The sequence below is a fragment of the Dunckerocampus dactyliophorus genome, chromosome 4, assembly GCF_027744805.1.
Source record: "Dunckerocampus dactyliophorus isolate RoL2022-P2 chromosome 4, RoL_Ddac_1.1, whole genome shotgun sequence".
NCBI lineage: Eukaryota > Metazoa > Chordata > Actinopteri > Syngnathiformes > Syngnathidae > Dunckerocampus > Dunckerocampus dactyliophorus.
Window position 1 is genome coordinate 15,376,421 of NC_072822.1, and position 25,748 is coordinate 15,402,168.

Genomic DNA, 25,748 nt, shown 5'->3' on the forward strand with positions numbered 1-25,748 from the left:
TTTTCCTTCATCTTCTCAAATCACCGTATGCTTTAAATATAACATGCAGGGACCAGAACCAGGGAAGATCCAGACTCTTATGGCCTTGTCAACCAACAACCACGTATACTAACATGTAGGCATTACATTAAAATACCTGCATACTATTTATCCCCAGTGTCTTTGTGTTTCCAATAGTATGCATTAATTTGCACCATTTCATTAGAAAAACCCAATCATTTCAGTATGATGCAATAATGTTTACATAAAAATGTTTAAAATATTGACTATGGCTATGTTTTATTGCCCTGCGATTGGATGTACCCCGCCTCTCGCCCAAAGTCAGTTGGGATAGGCTCCAGCATACCCCCATTCAAGATTCAAGATTCAAGATTCAAGAGAGTTTTATTGTCATGTGCATGGTAAAACAGCAGTTATACCATGCAATGAAAATCTTATTCTGTTCATTCTCCCAAGGAAAAGAAAGAAAAACACAAGAAAGAATAAGAACATAAGAAACATAAACACATATACATAAATACCAAGAAATTAAGCAACAACAACAGAAGAGACATTAATGCAAGTAAATAATACAAATAAATAAATAAATAAATAAAGTGCTATGAGTGTGTGTTGCGTGTGGCGTGTCTGAGTGCTTCATTGAGAAGCCTGATGGCCTGTGGGTAAAAGCTGTTTGCCAGCCTTGTGGTCCTGGACTTCAAACTCCTGTAGCGTCTGCCTGATGGCAGGAGTGTGAATAATGAGTGTTGTGGATGTGTGCTGTCCTTGATGAGGTTGTGTGTTCTGCGTAGGACTCTAGATGTATAAATGTCTTGCAGTGAGGGGAGGGCTGCCCCAACAATGTTCTGTGAGGTCTTGATCACCCGCTGGAGTGCCTTCCTATCACGTGTTGTACAGTTACCGTACCAAACAGTGATGGAGGCGGTAAGGACACTTTCGATGGTGCATCTGTAGAAGCAACTCAGGATTGTGGTGGACATGCCAAATTTCCTCAGTCTTCTCAGGAAGTACAGTCTCCTTTGGGACTTCTTCAGAATTTGTTGGGTGTTGTGAGACCAGGTGAGGTCCTCGCTGATGTGTGTGCCAAGGAACTTGAAGGTTTTCACCCTCTCCACCTCAGTCTCACCAATAAACAGGGGTCTATGTGGCTCCTTTTCCCTTGTTCTTGGGTCGATGATCATCTCTTTAGTCTTATCTGTATTGAGAAGGAGATTGTTATCACGACACCAAGCTATGAGGTCCGCCACCTCTCTTCTGTATGATGTTTCAACACCACCAGTGATCAGTCCGATGACTGTAGTGTCATCCGCAAATTTAATGATGCTGGTGTTGTTCTGGGAGGCCACGCAATCGTAGGTGAAGAGCGTGTAGAGGAGTGGACTCAGCACACACCCCTGTGGGGTCCCAGTGCTCACAATTCTTGAGCTGGATGTGCGGTTGTGGACTCTGACTGACTGGGGTCTGCCTGTGAGAAAGTTAAACACCCAGTTACAGAGGGAGGGAGACAGGCCAAGTGTGAGGAGCTTATTTGTGAGTTTGTGGGGGCTGACTGTATTAAAAGCGGAGCTATAGTCTATAAATAGCATTCTGACGTATGTGTCCTGGCCCTGTAGGTGAGAAAGGGCTGTGTGGATGGCAGTGTTGACTGCATCATCCGTGGACCGGTTCTGGCGATATGCAAACTGTAGAGGGTCCACAGTTGCCGCCGGGATGCTCTTTTTGATGTGGGTCATGACTATTCTTTCAAAGCACTTCATAACAATAGGAGTGAGTGCTATAGGGCGATAGTCATTCAAGCAGGTCACGTTGCTCTTCTTGGGTACGGGCACTATGGTGGTGGACTTAAAGCAGGTCGGTACAGATGCTTGTGCAAGCGACAGGTTAAATATGTCAGCAAGCACATCAGCTAGCTCTGATGAGCAAACCCGAAGTGCACGTCCTGAGATGTTGTCTGGGCCTGCTGCTTTTCGTGGGTTTGTTTTGTTTAGAACCCTGCGCACATCAGCTGATGTCACCATGAGAGGTGCGTCCTGTGTGCTCCCCAGGTTCAGCCACCCTCTCTGCTCATCAGAAGTTTGGGTGTCAAAGCGGGCATAGAACTCGTTCAGCTCATCTGGAAGTGTGGTTTGGCTGGACGTGGCTACGCTACTCTGCTGTCGATAGTCTGTGATGTGCTGGAGCCCCGCCCACATGCGCCGAGGGTCTGAGGTGGAATAGTAGCCCTCCAGCTTCTGTCTGTACTGTCTTTTGGCCTCCCGTATGGACCTCCTCAGGTCATATCTGGCCTTTTTGTAGTCATCAGCGGTGCCCATGACAAATGCAGTCGAACGAGCACGTAGCTTAGCCCTTACATCACAGTTCATCCACTGTTTTTGGTTAGGGTATTTTCTGTAATACTTGGTGGTGGTAACAGTCTCTATGCATGTGCTAATGTAGCCAGTAACAGCAGAAGCATATTCATCCAAATCAACAGTACAATCTTCCCTCCCCGCTGCAGTTTTAAACACATCCCAGTTTGTGCAGCCAAAGCAGTCCTGAAGTACTTGATCAGTTTCTTCATTCCATACTTTAACTGCTGTACTTACAGGGGGAGCTTTTTTGAGAAGTTGTCTGTACGTTGGATAAAGGAATATAGAGATGTGGTCAGCCTTTCCAAAGTGGGGTCTTGGAACAGCCTTCAAAGCACCTTTCATGTTGCAGTAGACTTGGTCCAGGATGTTATTTTCCCTTGTGGGAAAGCCCCATGACCCTAATGAGGACAAGCGGCATAGAAATGGATGGGTGGGTTATGTTTTATGCTGCTAATTTCCCTAAAGACATTCACAGATAGGTTATATATAAATATGGATATGCAAAGATGAAACTATGTGTTTCAAAATAGCAGGGCAAAGTGTGTAGATAGCTTCACTGAAGTATCCAAAGACAGGCAGAGGTCATTTGCTGAAAGGATCACAGTCTCCTGGATGACATTGTTGTGACAGCATAGGGTGGAAAAAAGCTGAAGTAGTAATGTGCTGATCCCATTATCCTTCAACATAAATATAAAGAAAAATAATTATTTAGCTATATGAACTCAATAACCCCATGGTTGGAGGAAACAACAGGATGTTCTTCTCACAGTAGCTTTGAATGAGCAGAAACAACTTACCAGTATTTGTCATCCTGTATCATCACAAGTCAGTGCACGCCCTGATGTTCATGCATGACAACAGTTTTGCTCTCGTATGTGTTTAATGCATTGCAATCACAAACTGAAAACTTTGAATGGGGGTGGATATCTACACAAAACACAATGTAAAGGCAAAAAATACAACACAATGTGTGTGTGTGTGTGTGTGTGTGTGTGTGTGCGTGCGTGCCAAAGCTCCCTGTGGGACTGGTGTAGATCTGCAAACTCACACTGCAGCAGTAAAGCTTTAAGCATCAGCAGAACACACAGCCATATCTTTCCAACAACTAATGCAAAGATTTTGACATTTTTTCACGTCCTTTATTTCCTCCCTATGCTTTTTTCTTGTTTAGCGTGCATTTTATTTTTTCTGACTCTTGAGGGCCAAAAGTACTGAATATAAAGAAATGAGTAAAAGATTGAGATGACATAGCATCTTTAAAGTACCTTGTGGAATGAAATCACAATGAGGACCTTGTACCAAAGAATACATATTTCAGGGGGGTTATGTTCCAAGGCCACCCACAAATAGCAAATAAATCAAATGACTGAGACACTCCAATAAAGCCTGGATTATGCTGCTGCATCGAGAGACCACCACACACATTGCCGGCTCACTCCTCCCCCTCCAAACTCTCCTTGATGTTGGTTTGATTTTGGATCAGCATTTGCAATAAAAGTGACTTTTTAGATTAGTTTTGTAAAAAAAGTTGACTGTTAAAGTTCGTGCCACTGTAACCAGATTGAGAACCACAATCTTGCACTCCCGTCATGTCTCGTGGTTTAAAGTGGTGTGAAAAAGTGTTTGCCGCCTTTCTTATTTTTTTTGCATGTTTGTCACACTTACACGTTTCAGATCAGCAAATGTAAATATTAGCCAATAACAACACAACTCAACACAAAATGCAGTTTTTAAATGAAACTTTTTATTATTAAGCGAGAAAAAAAAAATCCAAACCTACATGGCCCTGTGTGATCTGAAACATTTAAGTGTGACAAACATGGAAAAAAGAAATCAGGAAGGGGGCAAACACCACGGTACGGACTGCATGCTGTACATTTTATGCTTTATTATCACATATTGATTACATAGACATAGGGTGAATGAGACATGTTTTATGCAAAAAAAAAACTCAACTTATTTTTGGAGAAAAACAATTAATACTGTCCCATAAAGAGTCACTAGGTACAGTACGCTTTATCTCACATATAAGGGAGTACATCCATCACAATTCAGCAACCATTTTTACTACAGTATATCTTCTCAACGAACAATAATGAAATTAAACAAAGTTTAAGTTTCAGTGTACAGCTTGTATAGAAGTATAGATTTAGTATCCACACAGCCATTATTGCCATACCAAAGAAGCTTAAGGCAGTGGTACCTAATAATGGTGCTCAACACTTGACACTTTGGCCATGTTCACAGTAACATGTACTCTTGTGTTGCCAGGTATTTAGACAATAAATTGTGTGTTGAGTAATTTCAGTGCAGGGTAAATTTATACTGCAATACAAGCTGTACACTGACTACTCTAAAGTGAATTCAAGTTTCATTTACAAGTATCGTCCCTTGAGAAGATCTAATAAAATGATTGCTGAAATGTGAGGGACGTGTCGTTTCTTCAGGAAAAAGTGTCTCTTTAAATAGTGTTGTAGTGCTGACTGGTGACCCTCCGTCTCTCCTGTATATAAAGCGGGCGCTCTCCCCTCCTGCTGCAGTCCACAAAATGAGTTTCACCGTGGAGAGCCACTTCTTCGGCCCGAGCGGGCTACGCAAGGCTCGGCCAGCATCGGTGTCATCCAGCGGCTTCCACTCCCAGCGCCGCCGCCCCACCTACAGCCAGCCGTACTCCGTGGACAGCCTGGACACCTTCAACGGGGACATGTCCCGCAGGAGCGAGAAGGAAATCCTGCAGGCGCTCAACGACCGCTTCGCCGGCTACATCGACAAGGTGCGCAGCCTGGAGATGCACAACCGCAACCTGGAGGCAGAAGCGGCGGCGCTGCGGCAAAACCAGAGCGGGCGCGCTTCTGTGGGGGAGTACTACGAGCGGGAGTTGGACGACCTCCGGGCTCTGGTTCAAGAGTTAAGCGGGGAGAAGGGCCGCGCGGCTCTTGAATATGGGCGCCTGGAGGAGGACATCCAGCAACTGGGGGCAAGATTGGAGGAGGAGGCGCGCAACCGGGAGGAGCTTGAGGCTGCAGCCCGGGCCATGAAGAGGTACGTAGAGGAGTGCCAGCTGGGACGGCTGGAGCTGGACAAGAAGCTCCAAGCTCTGGACGAGGAGGCAGCCTTCCTCAAGAAGAACCATGAGGAGGAAGCGGCGGACCTCCTGGCACAGATTCAGGGTGCACAGGTGACCTCTGACTTGCGGGAGACTGTCAAGATGGATGTGACTGGGGCCCTGCGGGAGATCCGAGCCCAGCTCGACTGTCACGCTACCAAGAGTGTCACGCAGGCTGAAGACTGCTTCAAAGGTAAAGTGGGAAGTCTAAAGTTCCATGGTACCGCATACGATTTTTTCACTTGTTTGCAAAGTCAACAGACTAATAACACAACTTCACTTAGTTTTACACTTTAAATCACTCACCTCAATCTGGAGTATGCCATTTGTAGCTATTACTTGAAATGCTTATGTACGACAGTGATGTCCAAGGAGTGGCTCTCAGCATGTCGTAGAAACTAAATTGTTCATGATATATTACTGCTTTGCCACTAGTAATACAAACCTAAAATGTGGTTGTTTTGTTCAGCTTAGCATATTTTGACCTACAATGAATTGGTTTTGGCATCTTTAATGCACAAAATGTACTGTATCACAGTGGTCCCCTGCATCCTTCAATTCTGCTGTATGCAGACCTAGCTGGAGAAAGTGTGAACATGCCGATCTCTGGGATAACCAACAATTCAACAACAAATTACAACTAAAAAATATATAATTCCAACACTGTATTTATCATATACTGAAACACTTTCTAAAAATACAAAAAAATCAATAAATAAGATGACCTTTGTGTGCCCTGCAGCTTACATGAAAATGCATTGCACAATATTTGGACAAAGAAAGGTATCCTCCTCCCTCTGGTGGTTTTGAACCTAAAACTCTCCAAACAGCCTATATTAGGTTCAAGGTCACTGTAAAGGTTGGCTCATCCGTGTGCGGTTGTAGCATGGCCCAGTGACCTTCATCTCTTCCTTGCAATAATTCAACTTAAAAAGCAGTATGACAGTTTAGTAGTATAACACAAAGAGTAACACTTGAAAAGGGAACAATTAGTCAACATAAAAATGATGCAATAATGCAGATTCTTTATAAGTATTGAAGTGGATGTGCTTGGAGGGAACTCTGAGGATATCAGTGTACAAGATCTATTTACAAGCCTTACATATTGTGGAAAGAAGCATCCTGCCAATCAGTATGCTCCAAAACAAACACAGTTGGATGTTTGACCTTCTCTGTGTGATGTCTTGCTGACTGCAGCAGCATGTCTTGTTCATGCTTCTAAGAGGAGGGCTGGTGAGGATGCTTAGTGAGGCATAAAGTGTGTATATGTATCAACACCATCACAAACACTGCTGTTTAGTATGCATTGTGTGTGACACAACCTGACACTCACCCCAATATGCTTATAGTGCGCCTAGAACGTCTGACAGAGGCAGCCAGGTCCAACCAAGATGCCATCCGTGGGACCCAAGAGGAAATTGTGGAATACCGTCGTCAGCTCCAGAGCCGCACCATTGAGCTGGAGACACTCAGAGGAACAAAGGAGTCTCTGGAGAGGCAGCGTATGGAATGTGAGGACAGACACCAGGATGACCTCAACTCACTCCAGGCAAGCCACCACCATCCACCTCATTTCTCCAAAATATGTTTTTTTAAACACATGTGAGGTTTTATGTGTTTATTCTGCAGGACACAATCAATCATCTGGACTCAGAGCTGAAAAACACAAAATGGGAGATGGCTGGTCAACTAAAGGACTATCAGGAACTACTGAATGTGAAGATGGCTCTAGATATTGAGATAGCTGCTTACAGGTTGGTGTCCTGATAGTGTTGCCCATTCCACTTTTTGTGATAATGTTTTCATGTCCAACAACAGGAAGTTACTGGAGGGAGAAGAGAGCCGCTTTGTGTCTGGAGGAAGTCCCTACTCCTACCTAGACAATAGAATTTCAGCTCATTTGAAAGTGAAAGAAGATAAAGTGATTGTGCAAGAGCAGACAGATGAGACCCAAGTGACAGAAGTGACAGAGGAAGCAGAAGAAGAGGAGGAGGAATGTGAGGAAACCAAAGAGGAAGAAGGCAAAAAGGAGGAGGAAGAAAAAGGAGAGGAAAAAGAGGACAATGAAGAGGAAGAAAGTGAGCAAGAGAAGTCAAAATCTCCAGAGAAAGTTCCATCTCCTGTTTCAAATTCACCTCAAAAGCCAAAATCCCCAGGAAATAAATCTCCCCAAAAATCACCACCAGCCAAATCTCCGATGCCCAAATCCCCTGCAAAATCACCAGAATCAAAATCTCCTCCCCCTAAGACACCGGAGAAGGTCAAGCCTGCTGCCCCTAAAGAGAAGAAAGACACACCTCAGCCTGTAAAAGAGGAAAAGGAGCAACCAGTAGTGGAGATGAAGCAGGAGAACAAAGAGAAAGAAGCAGATAATAAAATGGAGAAGGATAACAAACCTGATGTCAAGAAAGAGACTGAAGTAGTTCAGGTGCCAAAGGAGGAAACTCCAAAACCTGCAAAGCCAGCTGACAACAAACCTTCTCCCTCCAAACCTAAAGAGGAGGTTCCTTCCCCTGTCAAGGAGAAACCCTCTGCTCCGACATCAGAGAAACCAGAGAGCAAAAAGGAGGAGAAGCCTGAGGAGAAGAAACCACCAGAGAAAAAGCCTGAGAAGAAGTCTGACGAGAAGGAGCGTGAGGAGAAGAAGCCGGAGGAAAAGAAGCCCGAGGACAAGCCTACGAACAAAGTTGAACCTGACAAAGATGAGAGCAAGCCTGAGGAGAAAAAGGAGAACAGTAAAGCAGCAGCAGCAGCCACTGAGGGCAAAGGTGGAGGGAGGCCTTCTGGCAATGAGTCCAAAGACAGCAAGGAGGAGAAGGCCAAGAAGTGAAGCTGGACAAAGAACTCTGAGGGTGGGAGGTGAAGTTAAAGAGCATACGCAAACATGATTTTGTATTACCCTGCTCTAAGTATGTATGCAACGTTGATGCTAACATCACTGTAGGCAACACTGTTAACTAAGCTCTTTAATTGAATGTGATAGCTGCCCTTCAATAATAAGTGCATTTACTATAATGAACCTATACATATTGACTCCAGATAATATATTTGAATATACCCAAATGTCTATATTATATTTACAATAGTCATTTTAGTAAGACATACAGTACATGGATGCTTGTTGTGCACTTTAATGCAGCTTATCACAGGTGAGATGCCTCACTCCTCTAGCCTGCAATGCTCTGACAATGATGACTGTGCTATGTATAAATTGATAAAGTGAAAATATGCAACACAAAAAATAAAGAAAATACACAAAAAACATTTGCGGCTTAAGTCTGCAGAGTAATCTTTAATATGCTGACCTTAGGTGAGGATTCATCACAGAAAATGTCAAGACCTAAAAGGTAAATGCTGCAAGACTTGCACTGCAATGCAGTGGAAGAAGGGGGAGACACTGCACCCATCCTCACCATGGTCATGTATAAATCAGGAGCAGCGCAGCATGTTTGCACAACTCTTTTGTTTTTAGTTGCATAGTTCCTCCTCTGCATTATAGACACACATGACAGAAGCCAGCATGTCACACCCTTCCCTTCTTTATCCCTAAGTATTTTCTATCTTTAATTAGCTAATAACAGCAACCAATTTTGATCTTCATGTTAGTGCAGCATTGCTAGATGAATTTCCAATACATATCAGTATAGTTGCAAAGTATGACACCCGTTTAGTATTGGAGTCTTTGGCTGACATTGAGGGGATCTCTTCTCAACATATTGCTCTTTCTACATATTGCATCTCAGTACACCTGAATAATATGATCAGCAATCACACGATAAAGTGAATTTTCTTGACTTGGATAACGTTTTGTAATAAAATTCTATATAGATGATGTGCATGCACTCGCATGCGAGGTGCCGACAGAAGGAAAAGTAAATGTAGACATACCAAAACCAGTTTTGACTTTTTATTTTTAAATGATTGGAAAGATTTTTTTTTGTAAAAAATGTCTACAATGGGTCTAAAATACTTCAAATAGCTGTGAGAACTAAAAGCTTGTGATGGGGACTCACAGGTCCCCTTCTAGCGATGACTGAAGAGGCCCAGAGGATGGTTGTATTTGAATGGCTTCAGACGATTTGGACCCCTGAAACCCAAAAAATAAGTCAGATATGAGTATAATAAAGTGATTAAGTGGTGCAAAGTGGGAGAGTTTGCGCACCTTACAGTACGCAAGCACATTTTTTCACGGGGAAACTCCCGTGGCCCCTCTACGCCGTCATCCTGTTCTTCAGTCTCCAGGTAGACATCCAGAATGACACACAAGCGTGCAATCTGATTAGTCAGGAGCTGATGGCCGGGACGTGGGCCCTGCAGTTCGTTTTTGAAAACATTCACTTCGCTTTCCATGGCCTAAACACAGAGACGAGTCAGCTTGTTTTTCTTTTTGCCCGGACACGGAGAACACAACATGAAAGATGATTTTTATGCAAAAGGCTTTTACCCGAAGGTTGTCATCAGTGCGCCCGCTGCGCTCTCCCTTCCAGTTGAGCGAGAGGGAGAAGACAGGACAGATTTCTGGGTAACGGGGATTCAGCACCACTGCAGCCTGGAGACGAGCTACAAGAAACAGCCAATATGTTTGAATTGTATGTAAAGGAAAAAAAAATGGAAGTACAAGAACTAGCAAGACATAATTGTTACCTGTTCCTCTCTCCACCACTCCAGAAAAGTACATGTCAGTCTCTTTTGCCAGACCAGCATCAGTCACATGACGAGTATACGGCAGGGCCTAGCAGAGAAGAGATGCATTATGTGTGCTGCTGTAGACTACCGTTGCACCGATTCATCGATTATATCAATTAGAAAAGAGCTTTGCATTCTATTCTGTTGCTTCGAAAACTGAATTTAAAACACATGGAAATTGTTTCCGCACAGCTGCTGTAATAGAGAGAACAAGTGGGTTCCGTGGTCTGTGGGGCGAGGAACAGTGGAGAGTGGCAATGGAGAGGCAGCAATGAGGGGATTAAGAGAGGAAAGGAAATTAAAGCAGCTTTCAAACATTTGGGATCATTCCAGACTCAAAGACAGACAATGTGATGCAATATTTGCACTGTCAACTGGAGCTGGCATTCCACAACAGTACTACAACGACGCTGTAGTACATTACCGGAAAGCGCCCTGTGTATTTACAGAACCAGAAACAAGGTAGTCTATATTGTCCATATACAGTACTAAAGCCCATATACTTGTACACACAGAACACAACAAAATGTACTCTAAGGTAGCTTCAGTCTTATTTTGTGTTTTTTTTTTTTTATTATTTGTTTTGTAACAAAGCCTGAGCTTTTTGTTTTGGCATTTGTCATGTAAAAATATAAAATGGCATGTCTGAATGTCAATCTGTGTTCTATCATGCATTAAACATACCTAATGAGGGAGCCTTTTTGTTTAATTTGGTTGCTATATTCATTATTGACCTGGTTTTAGGTTACATTCAGGGTTTTTTTAACTAATATTTTTCATTATTACGGCTCTCATATCAAAAGTGCAATTTCAATGTTGATGTGCATTTACAAGAAAACAAATTAAGGTTATGGCAAGAAGAAAGATTTGTTTATTCAAACAATTTTCCCTAAAATATGCATTGAGGATAAAAAGTGTGTTTTATCCGAATACTCGATTAATTGAACAAACTAATCAACAGATTGCTCGATTACAAAAATTATCGATAGCTGCAGCTCTACACATACATTGAAAAAAAAACATTAGGGGTGGAACGGTCAATGTATTCGTATTTTTCGGTACGGAGCCTTTGGTTTGGCACAGCTGCGTACCGATTTCCCACACAGTACAAATTTCAAGTGAGAGCCAGGAAGTGTACGTTCAGCATTGCGATTCACCTCCACAAGCTCGGGCGGGGTGCCTAAAAGCGGAAAAAATGGCAAGCCATTCAATATGAAAGCAGAGATCTAGACGAATGAAAACAGTGTGGCCCAGTCTTTGGGTTAGCAGGAGTCAAGACTAGGAGGAGTCAAGTCAAGAGATTGTGCCAAGGAGAATCCAGCTATGGACCCAAAATGTCAAATGTTTTGTTCCCCGAACCAGTTAGTTATCACTTTTGCCTCATAGCAGGTGTTTCATCATGCTGGAAAAAGCATTGTTTGCCACCAAACTGTTCTTGGATGGTTGGGAGAAGTTGCTCTCAGAGGATGTTTTGGTATTCATGGCTGTGTTCTACAGTAAGGCAAAATTGTGAGTGATCCCATTCCCTTGGCTGAGAAGCAACTCCACACATGAATGATTTCAGGATGGCTTACTGTTGGCAAGACACAGGGCTAATGGTAGCGCTCACCTTTTCTTTTCTGGACAAGCTTTTTTCTGGATGCCTCAAGCAACCAGAAAGGGTTCATCAGAGAAATTGGTTTTACCTTAGTCTTCAATAGTCCATACCTGTGCCTTTTGCAGAACATCAGTCTGACCCAAGTGGCTTCTTTGTGCCCAGGCCATCTTCCATAACTCTTTGCCTCACTGTGCGTGCAGATGCACTCACACCTGTCTGCTGCCATTCCTGAGCAAGCGCTGCACTGGTGGTGCCCCAAAACCACAACTGAATCAAGTTTCTGGTCACGACAGTCGAACGGCCAAGACCAAGTGTGCGGCCAATGCTGGTCAGTGCTTCTCCCTTTTCTGAGCATTTCTGACATTTGCGATGTCCAGTTTTACTTCCATGGTGGTGGCTACCTTCTTCGGCACACTGCCATCGGGTGAGTCTGCCTTGCACTTGGGAACCATGATGAGTGGCAAGGGCAAAGCTTTCCTTCCTCAGTGTAGCTATGCATGACTACTTATTCTTCAACCGCGTGCAGCTAACTGATTCTCAGGCAAGTCTCGTATTCACAAACTAAACCACTTGCGTCAAGACTACATAATTCAGTAATTTATGGGAGTGTGTCATAACACAAAAAGTTGTAAACAAAGGAAAACCTGTAACAAGGTCATAATAGGGTCATCTTAAATTAGACTGATTTACTGATCAAGAGGTTTGTTTGCTCCAGACCATTTATCTATATAATAGATGTGCAATATCGAGTGCGTGGGCATACCATGTAATCCTCATGTGTGATGGTGGTCCAAAAAGTTAAACGGGAAAGAATCTTGGCGGGAAAGAGATGCAAACACTCACTGGTGATGGGGATGATGCTGTGCTCTGTGAATGGAAAGACAAACGACCTCAGCTACAATTGAGCGGCTCTTCGTTAGGACCACTTTGTGTACCTAGTGAGGCAAACTGCTTTTGCAAGGCCAAGCGGGACAGGATTCGTCCCCTCAGGAGCTTAATGGTGTTCTCCATATGGCTGGCACTCAAAGAACTGCCCATGAGTGCACCCTGGAGATACAAGCAAGGGCGTCTTTAATTGATTTTAGGGAAAATTAATAAATTACATATTACAATTCAAATTATTAAATTAAAATATTACAATTACTGTTAAAACGTTTAACACAGTCAGTCCTGCAGCCTGCAAAGTGATAATCTCTCTTTCCACCCAGTGTTGTAATAGCATCTGGCCATACTTACAATGAAGGGTGTTTTGTTTTTTTGTTTTTTTAGTTCAAAAAGGTTCCACACCGCATTTCTGTGCTTCCATAATACTTTCAATTACAAATGGCAGCTCATTTAGGCCGGCAAACTTTTGGGTCTATTTTGTCATTGATAAAAATGTTGTATTGTACTAGATACTGTATAACATTCGTACTAATGGAAACCTTACGTATATGCTTATATACACTCACCTCTGAAGAATCACTGGGAAAATGTAGCCCCCCGAGATTCTGAACCCATTTGTACGGATGACCCAGCTCCTCCACATAGTCAGCAAAAGAAACAATCCTGTAGAGTAATGTGATGCTTATAATGAATGCTGACCTTTTCTTAAATGTCAAGTTGTCTTCACATTAGGTCAGAACTAATCATGACATCCATACCCAATTTTATCAAACTGATAGCGGTTGGCTGGATTGGGTGTTTCTCTGCCATGATCGTTGGCGTACAGACAGCTTAGAAGGGTATCAGATTTGACCAGCTCCCTGTAAAGAAGAGCTCATTATTACAATACAGGACTATAGCTCAAATTCACTAGTAAGTACTTCTCCACGTACCCTGCACTGATGGCTGTGGTGAGGTCTGTGGATGCAGACACCTTAGCCTTGACAGTCATAATGTTCAGATTCATCAGGTAGTAGAAGAAAAGATGGAGGACACTTCCATCTGCAATGGTTATTTGCACATTACAAGGTCAACGACATGCTTCTGTGACTGTCCCACTGCTGCATCAGTGAAACCCAAAGTGTGGTTTTGATGGAGCCCTCAGGGGACATACACTCTGCTGATGGTCATGTTTCATGCTCCAAACGTTGCAGTCATAGTGACCGCCATGACCATGACAACAACAAACCCTGCCAGAGTGCGACGAGCAGAACACAGTGGGGCTGAAGGAAGGCGTGAGAGAGCTCAGCATAAGGTGGGCATAAAGTGCGAATGAGAAAATGTGCTCACATCACGTTGAAATGCTGCAGACCCACAGAGATGAGTGCACCTCTCTCCTCCCCCTTTAGCTAAGTAAAGCCTGCAATGCAGAGCTCACTGTATTCTTTTAGTCACCAGTAGAGGGAACACAAGGCTCAATAAATGGCATACGGTTCATGCCTGCTTTATCCATCAAACACATTACACCTGACAATAAGCCGGCAAACGTGGAAACATTACAGAAAATTTGTGATTTAAGATGCCGCATAGTCACTGGGCCTGTGTTCGTCCTTAGTGAATTTGCAGCCTCCATTTTATGCAGCATTGTTGGCATTTGAAGCTGTCAACAATGTGACGAGTGTTACCTTTACAGATCAGGTCAAAAGACAGGGACAGCGGGTGCCACTTCAGCATCTCTCGTCTTTTGTCGTCAAGTTGGCCGCCAGCAGTTGGCCTTCTCCTTTTCTGTAAAACAGGAGGTTTTTGATGTAACGGTTCAAAAAGCACATTCATATACCAATTTCGATATATAACAATTAGTATCACATTTCACAATACATAATACTTGTCTCAAATGAAGAACAAAGGAAATGCTTAGATAGTTTGATGAGTGTGGCTGTAAAGCGGTAGTGTCGGCTTACAGCTACTCAGCCATTCTAAGGAGAAAAAAAACTTTTCCCAAAATCCCTCAGCTGGCACTCATTCTGATTCAGGAAGCGATCAATGTTGCCTTCCTGTCATTCATCTGTCCTGACCTCAATGTGACAGCTGGCGCTTCGGGGACAGTTTATGTGTCAGTTGAATGTTTGATGACTACACTAACCTGTATTTGTGTGCGCGTGCGTGTGTGTTTAGCAGTAGAGCAGAGACTCACAGTTTTTTCCTGCTCTTCCTCTGCATCAGAGTCACTATCATCATCTGCATGACAAATTAAATGGCGTCAGCAAAAAAGACAACAAAGCACAGTATGTGCTTGCTTGTACGTACAGTATGTGTAAAAATGTCCTTACCCTGAGAATCCTCTGGGGGTTTGGACAAAGCCTTGGCCTCATCAACATCCCCACTGATTGACACGCTCAAGTTTTTGTCTGAATGAAAATATAAAATCAGCAACTCAACTTACAGTAAATGACGTGGGCTCAATTCTTGCTTACCACAAGCCTGTCCATATGCATTAGCTTGAATGAAAAGGACATAGAGTGGTGGCGGCAGATGCTGAGCAATCTCGGTTTGTTTCTGTGTTTGTTCAACAGGCATAGACAGGTAATCTTGCACTGGGAGAGAGGCCTTCACAAGGAGAGCAAGAAAAAGTCACAATGCCATTCTGAGGAAACACAAACACACACATGCATGCACACACTACCAAGGGAACAAAGACGCTACAACACTTCAATAGGATCTTCTGTGTTAATTCTAATTGTTGCCAGATTCTGGATTAGATCTGGACGAAAGTTTGACATTACAGCGTTTGAGCAAAAAGATAAAACATTTTAAAAATTGTTCAAATCAGTTAGGATTACATAGTAGTCCCTCGTTTATCGCGTTAATTGGGTCCAGACTCGACCACGATAAGTGAATGTCCGTGAAGTAGGATTCAATATTAATAAATGTAATATTTTTGTAGTTAGAGCATAGAAATTCTGTTTAAGAATTTCTAAAAACATTTTAACATTATTAGAGTCCTGTACACATGAAATAACACCCCTAATAAAGTAGACAATAATAACTTGTTAGCATTAGGAAAGTTCATTATTGTAGTTGTTGTAGTAGTAGTAGTAGTATTGCGAACATCGCATGGCATCCACCGCATCATCCATCCTCACTATGACTATCCATGGCTGCAAGTTAATGTCATGTCATGAAAGCTCATGTCTCATCAATGTAACATCACTGATGCCTTGTGACCAGAATACTACATATGACTTGTCTTTCAATATTTATTGACTAATAATAGGCCATAGTCAGTAACGAAACAGCAATCATTTATTAATAAATTTAAAAAAAAATGCGATACAGTGAGGGAGTGATGTTCGAACAGTGATGTAGCGAGGGACAATTGTATATCTTGTAACTATTAATTCCTTTAAAAGACAGGCATCCTTTCATATTTTTCCAAATGACAAAATGCAGGAAAAAACTCAATATTAAAGAACAACACATTGACAGCATCTTAATGACAATCGTACCTGCATAATGGCATTCAGGCCAGGCTGCAAGCTCCTCAGATGTTCCTTCTTGACCTCAATACTCTTCTGGATCTTCTCCTTCATGGCCTGAGACTCTTTGTATTGCTCTGCCAACCTGCATCAATCATTGCACAAACTTTCAGTATACTGTCCGTGTCTAAACAAACATTATTCCTAACATCATTATTATTATTAACTAAGCTGTGTAGCAGAGATTTTGGTTACCTCTTCCTCTGTTCAAGCTCCCAGTCTAATCGTGCCAGTGTCAGCTGATGAGGATCATTTTTTGTGAGTTGTGGCCTGGAAATCTCCGGAGGTGCATCTTGGTAAAACTCTTCTTCGGTCACCAGGTCAATTTCCTCATGTTTAGACCTGAAAAAAAAAAAAAAAGATTTTATCACATGAAGACATTACTAAAACTTATGGATAAACTATGAAGCACTTGAGCAACAAGCCAATATAAAAAATAGAAATGTAAGGTCATGGATGATCACAATGTATCTCACAAGGCATTATCCAATAAGCCTATGATACTGTACATGTGTAGCTAGCATAATAAAAGGTACAGTCGATCCCCACTATTTAAACTGCAAAAATGCCCATTTTTGATGTCTAAACCAGGGGTAGTCAACTCAAATCTAAATAGGTCCAAATACAGAACATATCCTCAAGCTAAGGCCCAGTCCGGTACAGTAAACAGTACTGTACTTAAATGTACAGTATCACAACATCATGCCTTGTCAAAGCACCTTCCAGTTGGAAAATACAGAGTAACTTTACTTGTGGCCAGCACTCTTTGCTGAAATCATAGTTGCAGCACAAACATGTTTTGTTTGTTTTCCAAACTCGACTAAGTCTTTAAGCTCTGAAATAAATTTCAAGTTAGAGGGTTAATACTAACTTGAACTCCAAACATTTGCTGATTTCCTTCTGAAGATGCAAAACTTCATACAAGAGATTCTGCAGCTGGAGGTGCAGCACATCCACTTTCTGTTTTGCCTGTGGGACAAAAACAGAGCAAGGGCAAAGTTATGTTTGCCAATACAAAGCATAACATTGAGCAGCAGTAAGCAGTGAATCAGAATTCATTAGAACATAGATCAATGTGCATACTTTGAATCTGAATACGAGCTCATACTCAACAAGAACATTGATCGATGTGCATGCTTTTAACTGGTGCAAGCTTGGAGTGAAACACAAAAGCTTATCCCTATTGTAACTTAAGAGTTCAAATAAATTCTGATGCAATCTAAGAAGGCGCTACTCACAAATACAACAAAAATTGCAAGAACTACCTCATGGGTCTGGTCTCTGCCTCTCTTCAGCCGCATGTGAGCCAGACGGTTGAGTTTTTTCAATGTCATAAAGTGGATGCAGCTCTGCAAGCGTCTCCGTTCGACTTCAGTTGACTGCATGAAACATCACAGGTCAAGTTAGTCGCCTTTGCAGATGCAAACATAAACCATATAACTGTCCTCAAACTGGGACTTTACACATTTCAAATACAAAAAAATGCTTCATTTTATGAACAATAGAGACGTAGGTCTCACCCCTTCCTTGGCTCCATTGGCTTTGAGCTCCTGTATTTCACCCATTAGTTTGGCCAAATTTTCACAGGCCTCTTTATACTGGAGGAAATCCTGCTCAGGGTTCCTGCTATCAAATTCAACTTCCTCATTGTAGACACGTACGTCCTATAAACATTTACATACAGTATACGTGAGCAGCTGAGCCGTGGGCTAACAGTATGTACTACGTGTTTTGTTTTTTCAGTATCACCTAATATTAACGATATACAAAAAAACAGCACCTTGAAATTGTGTTTATGGGCCATGTGTGTATAATCCAGTTACCTGCTGGTCTCCATCGCCTCTGCCTCGCTTTACCTCAGGAGGTCCTGCTTCATTGCGAAGAACCTTCGATTTTCGCTTCTTCAGTGCGTCTGCAGACATTGGTGGCTGGGGGACACATCGGTGATAGCATATTAATGTACAACTTTTAAAAGACTTATCGTTAACTACAAATATTTACTACAGAAAAGAATGAGTCTCGGCAACCGCTAGCTGGTGAGCGAGCTCGACGCACTAACTAGCTTCTTCCGTACGTTAGCTTTCCGCTCATTTAGAGCGTTTACCAATGAACATCCAAGTACCGATGCATTCTGACACAGTTGCGACTTTAATATATATCTATTACATACCTTGATGTTGAACAAAACGGCTAAATATTGCAAATTTAAAAGGTTTGAGTGACTGAATAGTCCAAACGCAAGCGCCTGTCACCGGATACAGACGGAAGCCGTGCTGTGCCAAAACTGTCATTGCAGCTTGAAAAAATCATATGCCGCCACCTACAGGAATACACAGTCATTTTTGCAGTAATAGAAATTGCACCAAATTATCATACAGTCCAGTTGTTTAAATTTAATATTCTAAACGGGTTTATTACTTTAGTTTTGTTTAAAATTGTTTTAGGTAATTTGTAAGCAAGGAACCTAACAATGTTGAAATAAAGGGCTGATGATCACTGAAATTACTGAATGTACTGTATGTTAACATGAAGTTTAAATACAAAACCTTATTAAAAAATATCAGCATATCAGAGTTGTATATCAGCAACTACCAAAGCAGAAGACATTTATACAAAACACATTTATTCATAGTGCTACTGAATGTTTAAAAGTGTACAAACACGCCTGGATTGCTGGAATTACACAAAAAAGGAAACATTTACTGTACTTGCTTTTCACATAATAGTTCAGTATTCACAATCACTTAGCCATATCGATCAGACTCTGCAAAGATGTGGGAACCCACGTCTTCTCTCCTTGCACAAATACAACTCCTCTGTCTATGTAGATGACAATGCGCCCAAACGTATACAACTGTTTGCCCTCGTGACGCTTGGCCACAAGAGGCATGAACACAATGTTGTTCTCCTCTGCCTTGGTCTGGATGAGATCTTTAAAGTTTGTGGGTACGGTAGCGCCAACTCCCCTGTGAGTGATACTTTCAGCATCCCTGCGCTCTTGCATGGCCTCATAGTGGAAGTCCTTTCTTCTCTCAGTCTGAGTGAGATATGCAATGTTTTCTCTAGCCCCAGGTTGCATGTATCCACCTTTTGATACACACAGAGAATAAGTTGAAGTATGCTGGAACCATATACAGTATAATGAAGAAATGTTGTTGTGTGTCATGGTATTGTTTCATATGTGCTGAAACTCACCCATGCCTGAAGACACTGCACGGTTCATGATATCCAAGGCTTCATTGAACTTCTCTTTTATGAGCGACTGTAACAACAAGACATCACTGAACATGCCCTTCCAACCGAGGTACCATTTGGTGATTTCCTCATAGTTAGGACTGTTGCTCAACCACGAACACAGGACCTACCAAGAACAAACACAAAAATGCCAAATATAATAAATTATTGGATTGCTCCGGTATTGCATTACAGTCGTCCCTTGTTTATTGCGGTTAATTGGTTCCAGACCTCACCACGATAAGCGAATTTCCGCAAAGTAGGATTCAATATTAATAAACTGAATATTTTTGTAGTTAGAGCATAGAAAACCTGTTTATGACTTTCTAAATACATTTTCTACCATTATTAAAGCCATTGTAGACATGAAATAACACCCCTATAGTCACCTTTACACTATATGTGTACTCTATATATACACCATTATTGTCCCCCCCCCCCCCCCCCCCACACACACTCTATCATGTCAGACATGCCACAAGAGGCATCTCATCAATGTAACATTACTGACACCGAGTGACCAGAATACTACGTATGATTTGTCTTTGAATATTTTTGACTAATAACAGGCCATAGTCGACCACGAAACAGTATAATTAATTAATTCATTTTTGAAAAAACGCAATAGAGCGAGGAAGCAATGTTCGAACCGCGATGTAGCAAAGGACAGCTGTATACCAATCTTAATCCCTGAAAGATATAATAATTATATTTCCTTACCTGCAGCCACTTTGGAAAGAAGTTTTTGTCCAGCAGAGACACCAGGCTGGAGGAGGACAGCATGCCCTCCCAGTCCATCACCCAATTAAAGGGGTCCATCTGCTGCTGGTGAGGGTTGATGACCAGCTCTTCCAGACACAGAGCTGTGGAGGGTGAACAGAGACCATCACATATCAAAGCAAGAGTAAGAAGTACATTTAATTCTATTACTGAGGCTGTACCGAGTTTAGGGATGATGTTTTTCACCATGAAGGCCTCCCAAGCTCCTGGAGTGAAAACATCTTTCCATGGTTGTAGGATGAGGCGTGCAGAGGCATCACTGGGATGCCATCGCTGCAAAGCATTTGCAAGTTTGCTCCTGATTGGTGGGTACAGAGGCTCGAGGCGTGATTGGAGCAGAGGCAGCCAAGGGTGGATCCAGGAGTGGATGGGCACTGTGTCTGTTAAAGGGTTCCAGCTGTCCACCTATTAATCATAAAATTCCATTTAGAGGTACTATACCCACTCATGGTAGAAAAGTTTTAAAGGATGCAAAATTGTGAAATGATTATTGTATTATAAAATAAAACATAAAAATATACCTCACCTCTCGTTGCAGACGAGGTAAAATGAGCTGTTCAAGAAGGTGATCTGAGATCCAAACTGGAAGAAGAGGAGACCACAGTTCCACACAGTCCACCATTGGCGCCACCATGCGAGGCTGCCAGCTTGACACAGAGGACCGCATCACAGGCATCCACACCTCCCACAGCAGTCTTGAAAAGATTTAATGCATCAAATCAAAACAGGTTCCTGTAAAATATGTTAGGCTGCTTTATCTGTTTTTACCTGTGATATGGGTCCATGTTTGAATCACGGCCACCGGTATTCAGATTTCTAGATTCGAGAATTGCCCTCCACTGACCGATCTCTTCAAGACAATAAGAACTGTCCTGAAACAATCAAAAAAGAAAGAGGCAACTTAACTTATTGAAACAAAACTACAGGGCTGCATAAAAGAGAGCAAGTACAAACACCTGCAGGAACATACCTTTAATGGATCCCAGGGAAAAAGTTTCTCTTTGAGTAAGGGATGAATTACAGCTGTGGCCAAGTCAGCCAAACCCATCGTCTTGTATTCTTCATAATAGTCTGTCTGCAAAGTCTCAAAGATGTGGGCACACTCCTGATGGAAGACAAAATGTCACTAACAGAACAGTCGGAAAGTTACGGATTGTCACTGTGTTGGGCATAGACATATTAGCTTAACATAAAAAAAGGACCTGTAAAGTGGGTCCCTCCCCTATTGCTGTCTCTCCAGATGGGAACCGGTCCACCAAAGCCAGCACAGCCTCCATTCTGCTGATAGCATCTTGCTCTTCCTCTAGTCTGCTCTGCAGTTCCTGAGACTCGTGGCTCAGCGTCACAACCACGTCTTTTTCATGCTGGAGGCGGCGGGCCGACTACAAAGTTGGTCATAAACACAGATCAGAGTAGTTAGTGTGCGTTGAAGAAGAACAGTTGTGATGACTATTAAACTATTTTAATGTGTATAGTGAAATTTTACATAATTTAATTTTTGTATCTTTATGTAATTCATTTTTTGTGTTAGTTGAAGAGGAGAAGCGGTATAGAAAATGGATGGATGGATGGATGAATGTATTTTGAATCTTGTGTCATTTTTATATAAAATTTTGGTTGAAATAAACTGAACTGAATGAATAGTGACTGATGAACAGTCAGCACAAGGTATACATTGCGTACACTTGCACAACTGAATGAGATCCGATACAAGAGCTATATCACTGAAATGTTTTACACTTTCTGGGAACATTATTTAGCTACATGACAGACAAAATTCAGCAGCAACAACAAAGCGCAGTTTTTGAAATACAAAATTGCTTTCTGCATGCCAAACTATAATTGTAAAACTATAAAAACATGTTTTGTTTGAACACTTTTGGCTTTCTGACACAGATTAGTTGGATTTATATTATTTCGTAAGGGAAAAATTAATTTGGTTAACATCGGTTTCCTTCTGGAACTAATTAATGACGCTAACAAAGGTTCCACTGTACAGTAGATTGGATTGTTTACTGGATCCCAATAGGCTGTAAGTACCTTCTGTTTGTCTATTAAACGTCTGCTGTACCTGTAATATGTCTTGTTCTGTAAGGTCAATCAAAAGTTGCAGGTTATGTTCTAGTTCAGGAAGTGCAAAGCCAGATTCCTTCTGATCCCGTGTGGCCATGCTGGGTGAACCTTCTTCTGGCATGCTGTGCTTGTTGGACATCTGACTGTAACTGTTATATATCCTTTGCTCTCTTCCAGTCATATCTATTACCTGCAGATGGGAAGAAAAAATGGATAAATGAAACTGAGGTAGGAAATTGCTGCAAACCATGTTTATCTAATATAGCCACTAGAGCTTTCTCTACACGGTATTCTGTGTATTCTGACTTTGTGCCAGCGAACAGGCTACCAAACTAGAAGCTGGACAGCTAGCCATGGCCCGAGATTGTAAAATGCTAGTTCATATTGGCAAGCAACTAATCTTTCCCCCAAAGATTGCAACCACCACCCTCAGGCCGGGTCCAGCGACGACCCATTCCAGCGGGGCAGTGTTTGGTCCAGGCACTACTCTACTCATGATTGGGCATGGGACACAGGCTCAGGCTTGATTACCCTGTAGTTGGCCACCTTTGATGAGGGTGTGAAAAGGCAGAAACACCCACTAATTCAAAAAGGTACACTACTGATGATGTGATCCAAAATTTACATCCTTCCCATGGCTGAGATACTCTAAATCTCCACTCTAAATCTAAAACCAAAGAGTGATTAGTGGAATAACTTTTTTCTACAACATACCTTAACTTGTGCCAGCTCTCCAGCAGAAGCTCCAATGCTGCGGCCAACAAGCTTGCCTTTAGCTTTCAGTTCATCTATGGTTTTGTAAGAGTATTTTGGTTTCTTCTTTGCACCTGAGGCAGCTGGATCTTTACGCCACTGGCCTAGCTCCTTCTGAAACTCCTATAGAGATAAAGGATGAGTAAAATGTCAGTACAACCTTTGTACTTCTAGTTTCAAAAGAGGGAAGAATTGAAAAAAAAAAGGTCAAAAGGCAAAATCACCTTTTCCTCCTCCTCATCTGAGTCAACCACAGGGAAATCCTGAAGACTTTGTTGGGTTCGTTCATTGCCGTATGCCCCTACTGCTCCCTTTCCTTTGCGAACCTTTGCCTCGATAGGGTTGACAATACCTGGAGCAGGGAAGCACATGGTGAGGAACCCTGTATTGCCATCAGCCAAAGCCTAAAATAAGTACCCTTAATTTTGCTTACCCTGAGCATTCTTGCCCAAGCCTTTGCCTGGTTGATATCCCATCTTCTGCAGCAGTTTTTGGCCGATACCCTTGGTGTGTTTCTCCCAGGTACCTATCCCTTGTCCAGTCTGTATGCCACCAGCGAACCTCTGAGACTGGTTTCCACGAAAATTGCCCTGTAAAGATTTTATGTTTGGTAAATCCTATTATAAAACTGTGTTAGAATATACAGTGCAATGATAGTATGGCAATGGACAGGGGACGTAATGAAGGGATAGACTACTTGATGGAGGAAAACTCTACCAGACAACTTTGTATCGAGCTCGGATCATTACATTGCAGCATTTTTACTGACAGTGAACAAGCAATGCATAATGAAGATTCTGACTAGCAGACCGCACTTACCTGTATATACGTTTCATAAAACAGGTGGATGTCAACTTGACTAATAGCCAACTATTTGTAGCAAGGAGTTAACAGATACATGTGTAAGACTTTAACAGGTATGTCAAGGCATATCTGTTCAACTTGAGAGCTGTACTTTCACTCTGCATAGAGAATTCTCTGTGTAACTTTCTCCTGGCACAGAGAAATTCTTGACATGACTGCACTGTGTAGAAAGAACAAATTCAAAGTGTAATATAATATACCTTTTGAAGCTTTTTGTGTGCTGGCCCTCGAGTAGGTGGAGGTGCTGAAGGGGTGTCATCATCAGAGTTATCAGAGTCTCCTTCTTCTTTTTGTTGTTTTTCCTCAGCTGCAGTTTTTCTTAAACCAGCACTCACAAAGTTCACTGGAGCAGTATAGTCTTTAGATCTAAAAAAAAATATATATATATACCCCTGGTTTAATATGTTAATCTTAAACCAGTCAACTGTTTTTGTCCACTTGGGATGATGATCGCAATGTTCGCAAAGCCATGATTTACCTCTTCCCTCCAAAGCTGGGTCTCTCATCGTCATCAGAATCCCTTTCCGCCCAGATGCCATAGGTCATCTCCTCTTTTGTCTGTCTGTGTCTGCGGCGGTCTGGGTTGAACTCATTAGCCAAGTCCCAATCTGTGATCTCAAAACTTTCGATCTCTACACCTTCTTCCTCCGCCTCCCCTCTCCGTCCATACAGATGTGACATTGACATTCTGGAAATGATGATTAAACATACACAGGTAGTTGAAGAACAACCCATTCAGTATCTTAATATATGACTTTATAGGAATGTTACAAAACTCGTATTTTAGCGATGCAAAAATCTGACACTGTGCACGCTCGATTTGGAGAGTCCGTGGGGACGTCCTTAAAAATCAAATTTTTTCCATAGGATATCGGGTGAATTTTCATTTGCATACATGTTTGTTAGGTAGATTACTTCCTCCTCTTCAATTTTGTATCGGATTTATACTGAGTGTTGGACCACATCGACTCACAGGAGTGCTTCAAATGTTAAGTCCAACTTTACGCATTTCAAACTCATGGATCGGAGCTTGAGGACAAGATAAAAGGTATTTAGGATATGAATTCACTTTAATATCTATCTGCAGATGAAATTTCATTAAAATCTGATGGTGTGTAATATGTTTTTTTTAACCCTGAATTACTACATGTCGTGTTTACATTGTCCTATTTTCAATATGGATGCCATGATTGTAAATATAAAAGCAAATAAAATATGGATAATTTAGATATCATTATAAAAAATCATGCTTAAAAAAACATTGATTTTCTCAAATTTAAATGGCTACACTGTTGACTTTTAAAATAAACCTAAGTTATTATATATTTTGTAGTACGGTTGTACTTGTCAAGGTCCGTGGGTCGATCACAGCTTTTGTCTTGACAGTGTTAAAACAATGGGAACCAAATGCACTATTTCCCGGTAATATTTGGGGTAGCGAAGTGGATGAGGTATCAAATTAAAGTTCAAATAATGCTTTATCAGACAGAATTAATCACAGACTTGATTTTATATATTTCAAAATTTTGTAACATTCCTAGACTTTGCAATTATGACCGTTAACTATATATCATCTGCCCAAGTATAAGTCGAATTATATAGTTTGAATAGTTAAAATCACGAAAACATATATGCACCTGACTTATCATCAAAATCGTGACGAACATACAAATATATAAGCACATAGCACTTACTGTTTATTCTTCAATTACCTGTTTCTTCAGGGATTAAATCAACATGTCTTCTCTTGCAAAAGCAAATAAGGTTTGATAGCTAACACCAGCTAGCTTTTTGACGTACGGTACAAGAGAGCACTTCCTGTACTTCCAGGAGAAAAAGTACTTCCGGTGGTTACAATCGTTTAAAAAATAAAAATGCTGACTCACTTTTTACAGAAAAAGCCA

General features: G+C 41.8%; 3 protein-coding genes across 4 annotated transcripts; 1 reads left to right on the plus strand and 2 right to left on the minus strand.

Moving 5' to 3' along the window:
* Positions 1-4,861: 4,861 nt before the first annotated feature.
* LOC129180065 (neurofilament medium polypeptide-like) lies at positions 4,862-8,733 on the plus strand. The gene is made up of 4 exons (XM_054774101.1): positions 4,862-5,650; positions 6,807-7,006; positions 7,087-7,211; positions 7,276-8,733. Exons 1-4 carry the CDS (start codon positions 4,900-4,902, stop codon positions 8,285-8,287), a joined length of 2,088 nt encoding a protein of 695 aa, XP_054630076.1. The 5' UTR covers positions 4,862-4,899; the 3' UTR covers positions 8,288-8,733.
* A 124-nt stretch (positions 8,734-8,857) lies between these two features.
* Positions 8,858-18,428, minus strand: thoc5 (THO complex 5). The gene is made up of 20 exons (XM_054774102.1): positions 18,311-18,428; positions 17,964-18,068; positions 17,661-17,804; positions 17,406-17,519; positions 17,012-17,109; positions 16,336-16,482; positions 16,111-16,225; positions 15,079-15,211; positions 14,935-15,012; positions 14,799-14,842; positions 14,290-14,389; positions 13,558-13,666; positions 13,384-13,485; positions 13,192-13,288; positions 12,676-12,787; positions 12,504-12,607; positions 10,102-10,189; positions 9,902-10,017; positions 9,620-9,810; positions 8,858-9,544 (listed from the first exon to the last, which is right to left on the minus strand). Exons 2-20 carry the CDS (start codon positions 18,060-18,062, stop codon positions 9,481-9,483), a joined length of 2,055 nt encoding a protein of 684 aa, XP_054630077.1. The 5' UTR covers positions 18,063-18,068; positions 18,311-18,428; the 3' UTR covers positions 8,858-9,480.
* Positions 18,429-18,547: 119 nt separating this feature from the next.
* tfip11 (tuftelin interacting protein 11) lies at positions 18,548-25,683 on the minus strand. 2 transcript variants are annotated; one of them, XM_054774100.1, is made up of 15 exons: positions 25,557-25,683; positions 24,323-24,532; positions 24,045-24,210; positions 23,414-23,570; positions 23,205-23,332; positions 22,942-23,103; positions 22,226-22,417; positions 21,357-21,536; positions 21,125-21,259; positions 20,923-21,026; positions 20,681-20,849; positions 20,316-20,559; positions 20,095-20,237; positions 19,336-19,501; positions 18,548-19,227 (listed from the first exon to the last, which is right to left on the minus strand). In XM_054774100.1, exons 2-15 carry the CDS (start codon positions 24,529-24,531, stop codon positions 18,881-18,883), a joined length of 2,502 nt encoding a protein of 833 aa, XP_054630075.1. In that variant the 5' UTR covers position 24,532; positions 25,557-25,683; the 3' UTR covers positions 18,548-18,880. The 2 variants fall into 2 exon arrangements, with proteins under 2 accessions (XP_054630075.1, XP_054630074.1); XM_054774099.1 differs by having other exon boundaries at positions 25,539-25,667.
* Between the last annotated feature and the right edge of the window lie 65 nt (positions 25,684-25,748).